The sequence below is a fragment of the Dipodomys spectabilis genome, unplaced genomic scaffold, assembly GCF_019054845.1.
Source record: "Dipodomys spectabilis isolate Male_0828 unplaced genomic scaffold, ASM1905484v1 ptg000125l, whole genome shotgun sequence".
Classification (NCBI taxonomy): Eukaryota; Metazoa; Chordata; class Mammalia; order Rodentia; family Heteromyidae; genus Dipodomys; species Dipodomys spectabilis.
Window position 1 is genome coordinate 19,648,962 of NW_024870802.1, and position 15,956 is coordinate 19,664,917.

A 15,956-nucleotide genomic window follows, 5' to 3' on the forward strand; every position below is an offset into this window, starting at 1 on the left:
AAGGAAGCTGGGTGCTGATAGCTCTGCCTGTAATCCTAGCTACCCAGAAGGCTGAGATCTGAGGATCATAGTATAAAGCCCATCCTGGCAGGAAAGTCTGAAAGACTCATCTCCAGTTAAGTACCCCTCCCAAAAAATGGAGCTGTGACTCAAGTGATAGAAAGTTAGGTTTGAACAAAAAAGTTCAGGGACAGTACCTAGGCCCTGAGTTCAAGCTCCAGGATAAACACTCATTAAAATAATAATAATAATAATAATGACATTAGAAAAGGAGAATTCCTGATTGATTGCCCCTTTTATATTGTTTTAAGTTCTGATTATGAGAACTCTTAGGTATTTCTGTGTAAATGCTTTTATTTTTTTTCCTTTTTAAATATCTTATGAATAGCAAGACTGATGTGGACCTTCTTCATGATACTTGACTCAGGTTCTCCTTTTCTTAACTCCATTGAACAATCCTCCTCCAAATATTGACACAGAGTTATGTTTACTTTCTTGCAGTTGAACTGGCAATGATCATGGACCGTTTGTATGGTGGTGTTTGCTATGCTGGCATTGATACGGACCCAGAGCTGAAGTACCCCAAAGGTGCTGGCCGCGTGGCGTTCTCCAATCAGCAGAGTTACATTGCAGCCATCAGTGCACGCTTTGTGCAACTTCAACACAATGACATTGACAAACGGGTAAGCAGGCATCCAGGATGGAATTATTATGGGAAACAGACAGAAACGGTGTTTTGTGAAATGCTGGGAAGAAAAATGCCTTGTGATTGTAAGTGTATAATCCTGCCTTGCATGACATTAGTCCATGAATAATTCATCTTGGCTGCCTGAAAAAGAGAGCATCTTGGTATTAAAGAACATAGGTTCTGAGCTGGGAAGGTGGTTCAGTGGTAGAGCGCATGCCTTGCATGCCTGAGGCCCTGGGTTCGATTCCTCAGCACCACATAAGCAAAAAGAAAAAAGCCGGAAGTGGCGCTGTGGCTCAAGTGGTAGAGCGCTAGCCTTGAGCTGCAGAGCTGAGAGACAGCGCCCAGGCCCAGAGTTCAGGCCCCACGACCAGACCCCCCAAAAAAAAAAAAAAGAACATAGGTTCCAGCCAGGTGCCAGTGGCTCATTCCTGTAATCCTAGCTACTCAGGATTCTGAGATCTGAGGATTGCAGTGCAAAGCCAGACCAGGCAGGAGAATCCATGAGACTCTTATCTCCAATTAACCACCAGAAAACCAGAAATGGCCCTGTAGCTCAAGTGGTAGAACACTCGCCTTGAGCTGAATAACTCAGGGACAGCGCCCAAGCCCAGAGTTCAAGCCCCACAACTAACAACAACAAAAAAAGAACACAAAGCCAGGCACTGGTGGCTCACGCCTGTAATCCTAGCTACTCAGGAGGATTGTGGTTTAAAGCCAGCCCGGGCAGGAAAGTCAGTGAAACTCTTATCTCCAATAAACCACCAGAAAACCGGAAGTGGCCCTGTAGTGGTAGAGCACTAGCCTTGAGCTGGAGAGCTGAGGGATAGCGCTCAGGCCCAGAGTTCAAGCCCCACTACCGACAAAAAAAAAAAAAAAACAGGTTCAATAATCCTCTTACTGCACACTCCAAGATTGCACATTGAGTGTGCTGTTATAAACTATGGCAAAGGGGCTGGGAAGGTGGCTCAGTGGTAGAGCGCTTACCTTGCATGCATGAGGCCCTGGGTTCGATTCCTCAGCACCACATAAGCAAAAAGAAAAAAGCCAGAAGTGGTGCTGTGGCTCAACTGGTAGAGCACTAGCCTTGAGCTGAAGAGCTGAGGGACAGTGCCTAGGCCCAGAGTTCAGGCCCCACAACTGGACCCAAAAAAATTAAAATTAAAAAAAAAAAAAACTATGGCAAAAAAGCCTATAAGGGCTGGGAAGGTGGCTCAGTGGTAGAGCGCTTACCTTGCATGCCTGAGGCCCTGGGTTCGATTCTTCAGCACCACATAAGCAAAAAGAAAAAAGCCGGAAGTGACGCTGTGACTCAAGTGGTAGAGTGCTAGCCTTGAGCTGAAGAGCTGAGGGACAGTGCCCAGGCCCAGAGTTCAGGCCCCATGACCGGACCCCACCCCCAAAAAAAAGCCTATAAATGCCCAATTATGTAAATATACTAAAAAAAATCTAATCGCATGTTTGTTTGTTTTTTGTCAGTCATGAGGCCTGAACTCTGGGCCTAGGCACTGTCCCTTAGCTCTTCAGCTCAAGGAGAGTGCTCTACCACTTGAACCACAGGGCCACTTCTAGTTTTCTGGTGGTTAATTGGATAAACGAGTCTCATGGATGTTCCTGCCCAGTTTGGCTTTGAACTGTGATCCTCAGATCTCAACCTCCTGAGTAGCTAGGATTACAGGCATGAGCCACTGGCTCATGTTTCAATGGGTAACTTTATTAGATCATACTCAGTCCAAATGTACATGCTTAACCCAGCCTACCAGCAATAGCTAATATCACCATCTATTAATTCAGGAAAAGTTTATCAAGAGCCTCAGCCTGAACCAAGCCATCAGTAAGCACTGGAGATCAAGCAGAAAATGAGTCAAAGATGACAGTAGAAAGTAGTAAAGCTTCATAATGAACATGTGTACTACCTTACAGTAAATGCCTCAAAAACTTCCTTTACTTAGCAGCAGTAACTGCCATTATACAACTGCACAGGCATATATTCAAGGCTTGGTGCTATTCTCTTAGTCTGTTTGCTCTATTTTTGTGTGTGCCAGTAATAGAGTTTGAATTCAGAGCCTCTAGCTCTCCCTTGTTTGTTTTGCTCATAGCTGCTGCTCTACCATACTCTTTGACTTCCAGCTTTTTGCTGGTTAATTGGAGCTAAGAGTCTCTCCATTTATCTGCCTGGGCTGACTTCAAACTTTCTCAGATCTCAGTCTCCTAAGTAGCTAGGATTATGGTGTAAGCCACAGGTGCTAGATTTCCCCTTTTAATCTACTAATATAGGTTCCAGGTTAGCTCCTGCTATTTTCATTAGAAAGAGTGGAGGAGAGGGATAAGAAAGAAAAAAAGAAAGAGTAACAGTGGGAATGAGTATGATCAGAACATATTATATGCATGTATCATAATGAAACCCTTCACAATGCACCAATAGAAATGTGGAGAATTTTCTTAAACTTTTTAATTTTTTTGTACTGGTCCTGGGACTCAAACTCAAAGCCTAGACACTGTCCCTGAGCTTATTTTCCCCCCTCAAGACTACTACTCAACTACTTGAGCCACAGTTCCACTTCTAGCTTTTTTGGTGGTCAACTGGAGATGAGTCTCATGGACTTTCCTACCCAGGCTGGCTTTGAACCATGATCCTTAGATTTCGGCCTCTGAGTAGCTAAGATTACAGGGGTGAGTCACTGGCACTCAGCTAATTTCTTAATTTTTCAAAATGAGTCTTTATATGCTCTGTATTTCTGTCTTCTCTTGAGCCAGCCCAACTGGCCTTGTCCTCAGGTATAATGAGAGTGAGGGTCATTATACCCACTGCTGCCTGGGTAATACACGCCTTTTCTCCAGGTCTCAGTTTATCGTAATAGCTTTAGGAATGTTTCTCCACCCACCCCCCCATTGGAGTTTATATCTCCCGCAGAGATTGTCATATACTATTTCTTGTGGCAGTACATCCCACTGCAATGAAATAAGGCCTTGTTTAATATTCACTTACTCTGACAGACTCTGTAATCCATGAGAACAATGATTTATATGTCTTTTCGATTTACTCCTGTGTACTCACAATATCACATATAGTGGACACACTATGAATGAATGAATGTGATTTACTGAATGAATGCTTATAGCTTCACAGGAGGCTTCATGGAAATCCTTTTGTGTCAACATTTGGCAGATCCATTTGTCCACTGAGTGTACTTTACAGCTTTCTCTTTCTACTTAGTTATGAACATTCAGTTGAGTAAAAATAGGTTTGGCTATTTATTTTGTTTACTAAATATGTATACCAAACCTGGATGTAACCTTAGGCATAATATCCAACCCCCTTTACTTTTTTATTTTTGGTTGGTCATAGGACTTGAACTCTGGGCCTGGGTGCTGTCCCTTAGCTCTTCAGCTCAAAGCTACCACTCTACCACTTGAGCCATAGTGCCATTCTGATTTTCTGGTGATTAATTGGAGATGAGTCTCACGGACTTTCCTGCCTTGGCTGGCTTTGAATCACGATCCTCAGATCTCAGCCTCCTGAGTATCTAGGATTACAACTGTTAGCCACTAGCGCCCTGTCCTTTTACTCTTTAAAACAGAAGAATCTAGCCAGGCACTGGTGACTCACCTGTAATCCTAACTACTCAGGAGGCTGAGATCTGAGTATCTCAGCATGAAGAAGCCAGCCCGGACAGAAAGGTCCCCGTGAGACCCTTATCTACAATTAACCACTCAAAAAAAAAAAAAAAAAAAAAGCAAGTGGAGCTGTAGCTCAAGTGGCACAATACTGCCTTGAACATAGAGGCTCAGCCACAGTGCTGAGTTCAACCCCCACAACTGGCAAAACTGAAAAAAGAGAGAGAGAGAAGAATCTAGGTATTTGGAAACTTTCTCAAGAAGCTTAGGGACAGAGCACCTGCTTATTTTGGATTTTTCCCTTGTTTGTTTTGTTTTATTGTGCTGGTCTATTTGTGTGTGTGTGTGTGTGTGTGTATGTGTGTGTGTGTAACAGAGGCACCCTAGAGTAGTAGAAGGTAGGATTTATGAGGATGACCATTAGAATGTAAGAGAGGACACATCCCACGGCATTCATCCCAAGCCCTGCTCTTCAGAACACTGCTGCCGTAATTGTCATGAGAAAATATGTAAAAGGTAAAAACAGTACTGGATTGAGAATTGGGAATCTTGATCTCTTCCTCGCTCTTTTCCCAATCATAATGTGACTTTAGGCAAGCTCCTTAACCTTTCAGATACCAGATTTCACTGTCCTGTGGTAATAAGAATATCAGTCTGAGCTCCCAGTTTATTGCACAGATAAATAATGACAGCTAGAGAGGGGCTTCAGGAATTTACTAGGCTATTGTTCATTTGGATTATTGCCAAATCTGGCCAAGTTAAATTGTGCCTAACCATATATCCAAGGCTAATAGTTGGCTCTTTGTTTTTTTTTTATTTTTAGAGTCTATGGAAGTAGCTTAATATAAAATAACGAAATAGTTGAAGGAAATAGTTGAAGGTAGCTCTAGGAAAATGACAGTGCTGCCACTCTACCAAGGGTATTAAACACACACACCGATGTTTTACAGTTTTTTTTTTTCTTTTTGCGCGTACTGGGGCTTGAACCCAGGGCCTTGTACTTTTACTTGGCTTTTTTGTTTTGGGTTGTTGTTGTTGTTGTTGTTGTTCCAGTCCTAGGGCTTTAATTCAAGACCTGGGTGCTGTAACTGAGCTTCTTTTTGCTCAAAACTGGCTCTCTACTGCTTGAGCCACAGTGGCACTTCTGGCTTTTCTGAGTCATTGGAGATAAGAGTCTCATAGACTTTCCTGTGTGGGCTAGCTTCGAACTGTGATCTTCATCTCTCAGCCTCCTGAGTTGCTAGGATCACAGGCATGAGCTCCTACAGTCTGTGATCATTTTAGATATGAAAACTTTGTGGGTGGGTGTGAGGGGTGTGGGGGGGGGTTGTTGTAGTTGGTCGTGGGGCTTGAACTCTGGGCCTGGACACTGTCCAGCTCAAGGCTAGCACTCTACCACTTGAGTCACAGTGCCACTTCCGGCTTTTTCTGTTTATGTGATGCTGAGGAATCTAACCCATGGCCTCATACATCAAGGCAAGCATTCTACCACTGAGCCACCTTCCCAGCCCAATATAAAAACTTTTTTTTTTTTTTTGTCAGTTGTAGGGCCTGAACTCTGGGCCTGGTTACTCTCTTTCAGCTCTTCAGCTCAAAGCTAGTGCTCTACCACTTGAGCCACCTCTGGCTTTTTCTGCTTCTGTGGTTCTGAGGAATTGAACCCAGAGCCTCATGCATGCAAGGCAAGCACTCTACCACTGAGCCACCTTCCCAGCCCCCAAGAATATTTTTAATCATCCTTGCATGAGGCCCTGGATTCAATTCCTCAGCACTACATATGCGGAAAAAGCCGGAAATGGTGCTATGGCTCAATGGTAGAGCGCTAGCCTTGAGCTGAAGAGCTGAGGGACAGCACCCAGGCCCAGAGTTCAGGCCCCGTGACTGACCAAAAAAAAAAATTCTTTTTGCTGGGTATAATAGCTAGAGCTTGTAATTCTAGCTAAGGGAGGCTGATTCAAGACTAACATTAAGTCATGGCCTCTGGGGGCAACACAAGGGATCATTCTGGAAAAAAACAAAAGGATTCTGGGAAGGGGCGTAGCTCAAGTTCATAACAAGCTCCTGCCTAGTGAGCTGAGCTTCTGAGTTCAAACCCCAGAACCACATATACATGAGATTCTTCTTTCCTGCTCATATTTTGAGTGTAGTATAGAAGTTGTCTATGAAGCAATAAAAAGGGCTATTTTTTCTCAGTGATAGCCTCAAGAACAGTTTCTTGATGAGTCTTCATTCTTTTTTTTTTTAAATATGTTTTTTATTGTGAAAATACTGTACAGAAGGGGTTACAGTTACATAAACAAGGTAATGAGTACATTTCTTATCAATCATTGTTGCCTCCTCCTTTGTTTTTCCCCTACCATCCCTTCCTCCCACCTCCACAACTATATTCCCTCCTCCCTTTTCCCATCCCCTCCTCCCAGTCTTCATTCTTATTTGGGATTGCTAGTGCAAACCCCTTGTAGGAGACCTCCCCTTGTGAGGTCTGGGAATTGCAATGGAGCAAGGTGCTCTGCTCCTTCGTGTCCCAGGGAGGAGATGACCCCGCAGTCACACAGAGTATCAGTCATAACCATCTTCTTGCCTTCTGTTCTCATGGGTTGTGGGATAGTTTGCACACATACCTCCTGTCCTAGCCCCAAATAGCATGAGGGAAAAGAAAACCACACCAGTGGGTGAGCTGGTACTCCTCCTGGGCTTCTGCTGCCTGGCTGGCTGTGTTTCAGGAAAAGGTTATCTTTTTCCTTTCACCCCCTAGTGCCTTTGAATATGAACAGGGCTGTGTAAGGCTCATCCTACTTAACATCAAAAGAAAAAAAAAATCCACGTGATTTCCCCTCAAGATATTTTTTAAAGTCTACCCTGTCAATTTTAAACTTAGAAACTGCGAATTTGCTATATCTGAAAGGTGTGGATAACTTTGTTGCTCTAGAAAGCTGTTATCACACTGCTACCTAAATTTCCTTGACATTTGTTATCTACTTTTTAAACAGCAAAACTCTCATCCCATGAATAGTTGAACAACTAAAAATTAATGTTTAGACATTTTTAATACTGTCTTCTACTAGAGGACCTACCTTAACAACTGGAAAGACGTGATACTTAGTAAGACAGGTAATGGGGTTGCTGTGGAGATTAGGTCAAAGTAGGTGTTCTTCATGGCACATGCCAAGAGGATATTATCATGAGCATATTGTGCTTAAAGCTTTGAGAATCCCAAATTAAAGGGGCTTTCCAAGAAGCCACGTTGCTCCAGGTGATAGCAAGCAGCCTGCTAGACGAGCCATGGCCCTCCGTGGAACACTAAGGCCAAATCTAGAAACAAGGACACTTGGAGCTAACCTGTAATTTTTTGCTGTGTGCCAGTCCTGGGCTTGAACTTGGGGCCTGGGCACTATTCCTGAGCAATTTTTCTCAAGGCTACTGAGCCACAGCTCCACTTCTGCCTTTGGGGGTAATTAATTGGAGATAAAAGTGTCGTGGCCTTTCCTGCCTAGGCTAGCTTTGAACCATGATCTTCAGATCTCAGCCTCCTGAGTAGCTAGGAATATAAGCGTGAGCTACCACCAGTGCCTGACCAAACCTGTAACTTTAAAAACCATTTTCTCTTTAGAGCTTGAAATTTGAGGTATTAAATGCTTCTCTTTCTACTACATGCCATAGAATGTTTGTTAGCAACCATTTTGATGCACTATTATGCACTGCATCAGTTTGGCTCTGATGACTCATAGTGTGTGGTTGTGGTAGCCCTGACTTCAATTCTAGGCAAAACCAGGTAGAACTTGAAACTAGGGCTTGGAACTGATTCAAAATGAACTCAGGTTATAGCCCTGGGGATCCCAAACATACAGTTTAAGTAAAACTGTTATATTAATTCATCATTGTTTTTGAGATGACATTCAGACATTCTCAAGCCTCAGGAATTTAAAAAATACTGAACTCAGAAAAAGAAAAGACTGAACCTGGGTTAAAATTTCTCTCTATTGGCCGGAAAGAATATTCTAGTCTTTCATTTCAGAAATGTTCTTGTCTTGAGTAAGTCATAGATTTGCAGCCCTCTTCACGAATGCATAGATCATCCATTACAGGGACATTACCTGTCAGGGCACGTGAGCTCTGCTTAGCTTATGTCTACTTTAGTTGTGTTTGTTGCTTTTAGCGATTGAAGATTTTCTATCAGCAGCTTATTTATGTTGTCACTAGGTGACTTCTTCCATCTCTTTAATGTTGAGAGCTACTACTTGTGGATTGATGTATCCAAATAGCGTAGTGAGTTCAAAGGGATTTTTTGGTGGTGGTTGTTTTTCAGTGCCAGTCCTGGAGCTTGAACGCAGCCTGGGAACTAAGCTTTTGTGCTCTAGGCTAATGCTCTACCACTTGAACCACACACTACATCTGGCTTTTTGGTGGTTCATTGGAGATAAGTCTCAAAGAGCAGGTGCCGGTGGCTCATGCCTGTAATCCTAGCTACTCAGGAGGCAGAGATCTGAGGATTGCAGTTCAAAGCCAGCCCTGGCAGGAAAGTCCGTGAAACTCTTATCTCCAATAAACCACCAGAAAACCAGAAGTGGTACTGTAGCTGAAGTGGTAGAGTGCTAGCCTTGAGCTGAAGAGCTGAGGGACAGCGCTCAGGCCCAGAGTTCAAAGCCCAACCAAAAAAAAAAAAAAAGAGTCTCATAGACTTTACTGCCTGGGCTGGCTTTGAACCTCTATTCTCAGATTTCAACCTCCTGAGTAGTTAAGATTATAGATATGAACCACCTGTACCCAGCGATTTAATAGTTCTTTAAAAAAAAATTAGGAACTTTACTGCTCAAATATATGTATATATGTGTGTTCATAACAATATACCTGTTCACAATAGCAAAAGATAGAACAAACCAGCTATCCCTCAACAAGATGAATAGATTAACAAATGTTGAGTGTGGGGCTGGAGGTAATAGAATATTATTTAAGCCTAAAGAGCAATCAGGTACATTTATGCACGTGTTACAATGTGGGTGAATCTCAAAACTTCATTAAGTGAAAGAAGCCAGACATAAAAGATCTCATATTAGCTGGGTGCTGGTGGCTCATGCCTATAATACTAGCTACTCAGGATGCTGAGATCTGAGGGTTGTGGTTCAAAGCCAAACCAGGCAGGAGAGTTTGTGAGAGTCTTAATTCCAGTTAACCACCTGAAAACTGGAAGTGGCACTGTGGCTCAAGTGGTAGAGCACTTGCCTTGAGCTGGAGAGCTCAGGACAATACTCAGGCCCAGAGTTTAAGCCCCAGGACCAACAACAACAACAACAACAAAAATCTCATGTTTTGTGATTACATTTATATGAAATATCCAGAATAGGTAAGTCTAGGGATTGGCTGTTGCCAGGAGCTGAGAAGAGGAGGCGAGAGAAGTAATTGCTTCATAGGTACAGGATTTCCTTTGGAGGTGATAAAAACATTTTGGAACCAGAGAGAGTTATATTGAGATATGTATTAAGTACTGCTGAGTTGTTCCCTTTCTAGTTACTAATTTTATGTGAAGAGAGAAAAAAAAAGTGCAAGTCAAGATAGAGACTAATCAAGTTTGAGTTGACACATTATGGGGAGAGAGACTGAGCAGATTGTGAAGGCACTGGACATGTTTTAGGTGAGAGACTGTGCTTTCCTCCTAACGTGGCTGATCTCAGTACGACAGGCAGTGGAATCTGTGGCTTTTGCTCAGGAGAGGAACACTGTGGAAGTAGATTCCTGCAATGTCTACATGTGTATAGGAGAATTGAACCAGGGAAACCTGAAGCATGGCCAGCACAGAGGCTGCTGATGCTCAACACACCCAAGCAGGAGATGGGATGGTCCCTGCTTCAGAGGGAGTGTTCGGAATAATAACTGGGCTTCACACTTGCGATGTGCCAGGCAACATTCTGTATGATTGAGCACATTTACTCCTTATAGAAACCCATATAAAGTGGGAAATGTCCTTCCCCCACTGTACCCACAGAGGCTTGCCACGACTGAGAAACTTACCTAAATTTACACAGCTACTAGTATGGCCTTGACTTGAACTCAGGTTAACTTCGAAACCGTTGTAGTTTTAACTGTGATGCTGAGATGAATGTAAGAGATGTTTTTGAAGCCCATTTGCTAACTTCAACTTCAGGTTGAGAAGTCAACACATTTTCCTCTTGAGTAATCAAGAGCTAGCATGAGCCTTGCCTTGGGTCTTCTGAGTAGACATGCCTGGCGAGCAACTAGGCCTGTGGGTGAGAGCTCATGGCCAAAGGTAGAACACCAGGTGAGCTGACCATCAGAGGAAGGAGAAGCAGAAAGTACAGCACGCGGCCCCACCATTTGTCACGCTTCCCACGGTTCACTTAGCCCTGGTGGAGGTCGCTCAGTCACCGCGCTCAGCTCAGATCCAGGGCCAGCTGTGCTCAGCTCCAGCCATCGCTCTTCTCCCGAGTGCCTCTGAGGTGAGCCCGGGCACAGGACAGGCTTTCATTTCTGCGCTCATTCCTGACACGTAAGAGGAGGAAAAGGAAGGCTAGCGAAGCACTGCCTTCTCCGAGGCACTAAGACAGAAACTCGGCTCTGAGGGCAGACTGCCAGTTTCTGTTCTTGCTCCACTTTTTGTTTTCATGTCATATAGTTTTGTCTCATTTAGATTTGTAAGTGTTCCCTATGCAGCTGTGATTAAAAACAACAACCTAAAAAAAACAAAACAAAACCACTCTCTGTATGAGACTTGTAGTCTAGGGGCAGAAGGCTATCAAGTGAATAAAATCCAAAAAGCCTCTGTTATTACAGTGGATTCTCCACCTGCGGCAGTCCCCACCCCCTACCAAGCCCCTTGTCCAGCACTGTGCTAGAGTGTTGGGCTTTTGGTTTTTTGTTCAAAGCTGGCTGGGCAGCACTGGGTTTGAGCCCAGGGCCAGGTGCTCTGTCTCTTGAGCTATACCCAGCCCAGTGTTGGGCTTTTGATCATCTCGTCAAAACCCTGAAGCCCACAGCCTTTCCAGCCCCGTGCCAATCCTGCGCCTCTTCTCCCGCTTTGGTTCCAGCCAGTGCACCTGCATGTGTTCTGCACCCTGCCTTCTCCGCGTAGGGGCCTTTGTCCTACTGGCTCCCCTCCTCACCTGCTCCTTGTCCCTCGTGGTCAGGCGCTGCCCAGGCCCAGGATGCTATTAATCCCATCACAGCTCTCTGAGTGTCCGAGGAAGCATCCTGCCTTTCCAGATGGCCAGACAGAGCACATCAAGGCACAGAGAGGTGAAGAATGCACAGCTCCTAAATGAAGGAGCTGTCCTCAGATGAGCGGAGTTCAAAGCAGGGTCTGATGGAGGCCATCAAGCTCTGCTGCCCTCTGTCAAGAGGAGGAGGGGGAAAGCCTTGCTAACCTCTCTTTCCTGTCTCTCCCCTCGGGCTCAGGTGGAAGTGAAGCCGTACGTGCTGGATGATCAGATGTGTGACGAGTGCCAGGGCACGCGCTGCGGCGGGAAGTTCGCCCCGTTCTTCTGTGCCAACGTCACCTGTCTGCAGTATTACTGCGAATACTGCTGGGCCAGCATACATTCCCGTGCCGGGCGCGAGTTCCACAAACCGTTGGTGAAGGAGGGAGGCGACCGTCCTCGGCATGTCCCGTTCCGCTGGAGCTGAGCCCCGGGCCAACCCAGCCACAAGTACTGGAGTAGATAACAAGGAGGGGAAAGAGAGGGCACTGCCTCAGGGCTTACAGTGTTCTGGAAATCTGTGCATTTGTTCTCGATTTTTAAAGAAGAAATGGGTCTTTTATTATTATTATTAATTATTATTATTACTATTATTTACAGTCATATTACTGAACTCAGTGTCCAGTATAATGCAATGTTGCAGAGTGTATAACGGTACTGATTTGCACTTTGATTCACACCTTCGTCTGCTTGATACCTTAATTTTCTTACACCTGATTTGTCACTTTTGACAGTGCGTAGACTGCCATTCTCATCAGTGGCCATTAGACTGATGTCTGTGACTTTCATTTGTTGTTGTTGTTGTGTTGTTGTTGTTGTTGTTCTGGTTGTTTTTAAACTGGAGCATGCACTTATTTTCAGAAACTTGGAGAGTCGCCCCTAGGACAAGACTTACCAAAGGTAACACTCATGAGTTAGGTGGCAGATGTAGCAAAATTTCCCAATTCAGCATTCGCTAGTGGGGGTCATTTAGAGTAGGGGTAGCCCTTAATGGAAATCAGCCTTTAGTTGCTCTGTATTTTGAGTTGTAAGGATACCTCATAAGCTGGATCTTTCTTTTTTACTTCATGTTTGACTTTTTTGTTTTGTTTTGTTTTGCTGAGGACTTCGGTTAGATCTTTTAATGTTATGTAAATTTATGCTGCAATAGCTTTTGCTGCTATTAAAAATGGTATTGTCAATACCATAATACTCTATTTGGGCTAAGGTATCAATTACAAACAAAAACCCAACAACACACTTTTGTGATTTAGGGATAGAATCAGCTGCCAAAAGGGGATCAGAATGGACTTGAGAAAGCTTCGATGGAAGGTCACTATTTCTGACTGCATGTTTATTTAATCAGGTTGCTGCATGCAATAAATTTTATATCCAATGTCTAGTATAAAACCTTCCCACAATGCACAAATTAATAATCTATATAAGCTATGAACTACTCATTTTTTTAAAAGGAGATTTTTTTTCATTCAAAGAGTTGGTAATGGAGGGGAGGAAGGCATGCCTCAGACAATGAAATGCTGAGTAAGAGGAGCCCATAACAGAATGACTTATATTACAACCAATAGAAAATCTAGGTGTAGGATATTCTTAAAGCAAATTCGTGGACGGTAGATGAAGTACTTTGCGGTGCTCTGTTATATATTGTGCAATTTATTTTATATAGTAAAGTGATTATGTCTAACTGTGATCAAACTTAACTGTTTAAAGCCTCTGTGTCAGACATTAATGAACTTGACAGTTCCTAACTGGTATATTATTAAGTAACACATGAGCTCTTAGTTACGATCTCCTAGTGCTTGTACCATTTTACATAGCTCCAGACCTTGTCCAGAAAACCAAAGAGCTCATCTTAGCTTACAAACACTAAGAATATATACAGTATCTAGAGATAAGTTGTCAGATTGACAAACTAGGCACACATCTTTAAAGAAGTTGTGTAATGGTGATGCTAAAGAAATGTCTGTACACAACCAGATGGCCTGGGTAGAGCTGGCTGTCTGGTAAGAAATTAACTACTTAGTTCCCTGGATGTATCCTGTAAAGCTTGAATAGAATTAAGCCCTGCTAGTACTACCGTGGGCATTTTTTTAGCATTCACTCTTGGGCTGCAGATAGTAACATATAAACACACACAATGATTGCGAGAGTATGTAAATCTTTTTTGATATTCTTCCTATGTTTTGGAATTCTGGGGACAATCTGACTGGATATGACGCTGCAGAGTAGATGCGAGTCACTGTGTTCTTCATGCCGTGACGTCCTTGTACTGTCTGAAGTTAGTATTGTTGATTTCCGTTCTGTTCTTCCTCCAGTGTTTAGTTGCAATTACTGGCTCTCAACCTATAGTTTTGTTTTCAAAAAGACAAAACAAAATAGTAGTAGTAGTAGTTGTTGTTTACTGGATTAAAAATGCTTCTTAGATCCCTCCCCTTTTGAGGTTGCCTCTGGGCTTTTTGGTAATATTTGCTTTTTTTTTTTTTTTTTTTTTTCAGCCCAGGTATGGTTTTGTTTGTTGTTGCTGCTGTTGTTTTCTATGTTTGTGGGTTTTGTTTTGTTTTTTTCATCTGCACAAGAAATTTTGTTATGCACTACTACTTTTTGTATTTTAGACTGTTTTCAAGTTGGCTGAAGATTTTTTTGTTTGTTTTTAAGGAAAATGGCATGCTTTCTGACTGACATGATCTTTTGCAATACCTCAATTTTGAAATATAGGAAAGAAAATGATATTTTCTAAGTAAGTTTATTCAGAAAAATATATATTAATTTAATTCTGCAAGAAAATGATTTAACAGATGGGTAACTTTATTTTTTTCATGATTATTTGTGTTTTTTGAAAATGAAGACGTTAGAGCTTTATAACTATAATATTAAAGATCATATCTAACCTACAGAATCTACCTAATTATGTGAAGGAAGCAAATCTTTTTGAAGAAGCTCCCCTCTTTCATGTACTAAAATAACACTGAGATTTTTTAAAAGAAAAATTTAAGCTGGAAGATTGTACAGCATAAAGCTGAAGTGATGGAAAGAAAAAAAAATGGTCAAGAAGACTAGGTTACAAAAATCAACTCCATTTGGTGCTGGAAGTGGCGGATAGATGGTGGAAACTATTTTCCCTTCATTTGTATATTTCTAATCAAGCGTTGATTGTGCACGACTGACCAGGATTGTGAAAGAGTTCTTCTGTTTGTATTTTTTTAAAGAGAACTTTTTTAGTTTATTAAATTATAACATGTTCCCTTTTGTTTTGTAAATAAATGTGCCCCCCCAAGTTCTTAATGTTATATTAAGAGAGGGTCCTTCAAAAAAAATTATTTTTTAAAACACAGAGGTGTTTCTGACCTGCAGCTTGGCTGGGGAGCCCCCGGTGACACAGGTCCTATGTGGCCTTTCTTTGATGTGACACTTGAACTAGTGGGTTTTTTGAAGGCTATAATCTAACCTCGACTATTTGTTGTTATGTGCAATACTGTTTGTACTGTTTGTATAAAAAATAGAAAAAAAAAGAAAAGAAAAAAGGCATAAATCTTTATTGCAGATTTATTTTCATTGCAAACTTTAGACATTGTGATTCACTGAAATCATTTTTCTACTGTCAAATATGTACCTTTTCTTCATGCTGGTATTTTTTCAATAGTAATGTAGCCTTTGTACTGAGACAAATTTTCATTGTTATTTTTAGAAAGATTTTTTGCTAAGAGAAAAATTAAACATATTTACATATTTTTCATTTTATTTCGTATTTTCTTTAAAGGAGTGCTTTCTCAATCATTAATAGAGTTGTTTCTGGGAGGGACTTTCATATCTGGTCAATGTCATAATATTATTTTGTATTTTTACTTGGAATAAATTAATTTTATGATGCTAATTCTTTAAAAGTTTATTTTTTTCATTTTCAGTTATTTTTGAAGCTAAAACCTTTGTAATATTGTTACTAAAGTGTCTAGTTTTTTGAAATGCAAAGCTTTATGTATTAACTTTCTGAACGTGGTTTACAGTAGCGTGACGATGGTGAGCATGCTTGGTTATGTAAAGTGACTGGAAATGTACTGCATACTTGGGTAATAAAATGACAGAGTGAGCAGAACGTGAAGTTTGGACAAGCCTTTTCCTTTATTCCAGTGGTTCAGTGATGTCACAGTACAGGTCTCTAGGGATGTCACAGTGGATTTAGGCAACACCAGGTGTGGCCAAGTGTGTGGTGGCCCCTTGATGATGAAGTCACCCCTCCTGAAACGCCACTGGGTTCAAAACCCTAGCCAGGTCAACAATGCTTTTCCCCTCCAACTCTCCACATTGTGTGTGTGCGGGCATGCGTGTGCCTGTGTGCGTGTGTGTGTGCGCGTGTGTGTGCGAATCTGCCACCAACTGCTGTCCACGTGTGACACGGTGCCTTTCCTTCCCAAGTCTCTAGACGCATGCACAGTGGTCACATCTGTGAG

General features: G+C 42.3%; 1 protein-coding gene across 3 annotated transcripts in view; it reads left to right on the forward strand.

The window, feature by feature from the left end:
* Cpeb3 (cytoplasmic polyadenylation element binding protein 3) overlaps positions 1-15,607 on the forward strand; it is a 153,249-nt gene extending 137,642 nt beyond the window's left edge. For all 3 annotated transcript variants that reach the window (XM_042689250.1, XM_042689249.1, XM_042689251.1), the window contains 2 exons: positions 502-683; positions 11,714-15,607. In XM_042689250.1, the coding sequence (XP_042545184.1) occupies positions 502-683; positions 11,714-11,941 (410 nt within the window). In that variant the 3' untranslated portion in view covers positions 11,942-15,607. The remainder of the gene's footprint in view (positions 1-501; positions 684-11,713) is intronic.
* Positions 15,608-15,956: the final 349 nt, after the last annotated feature.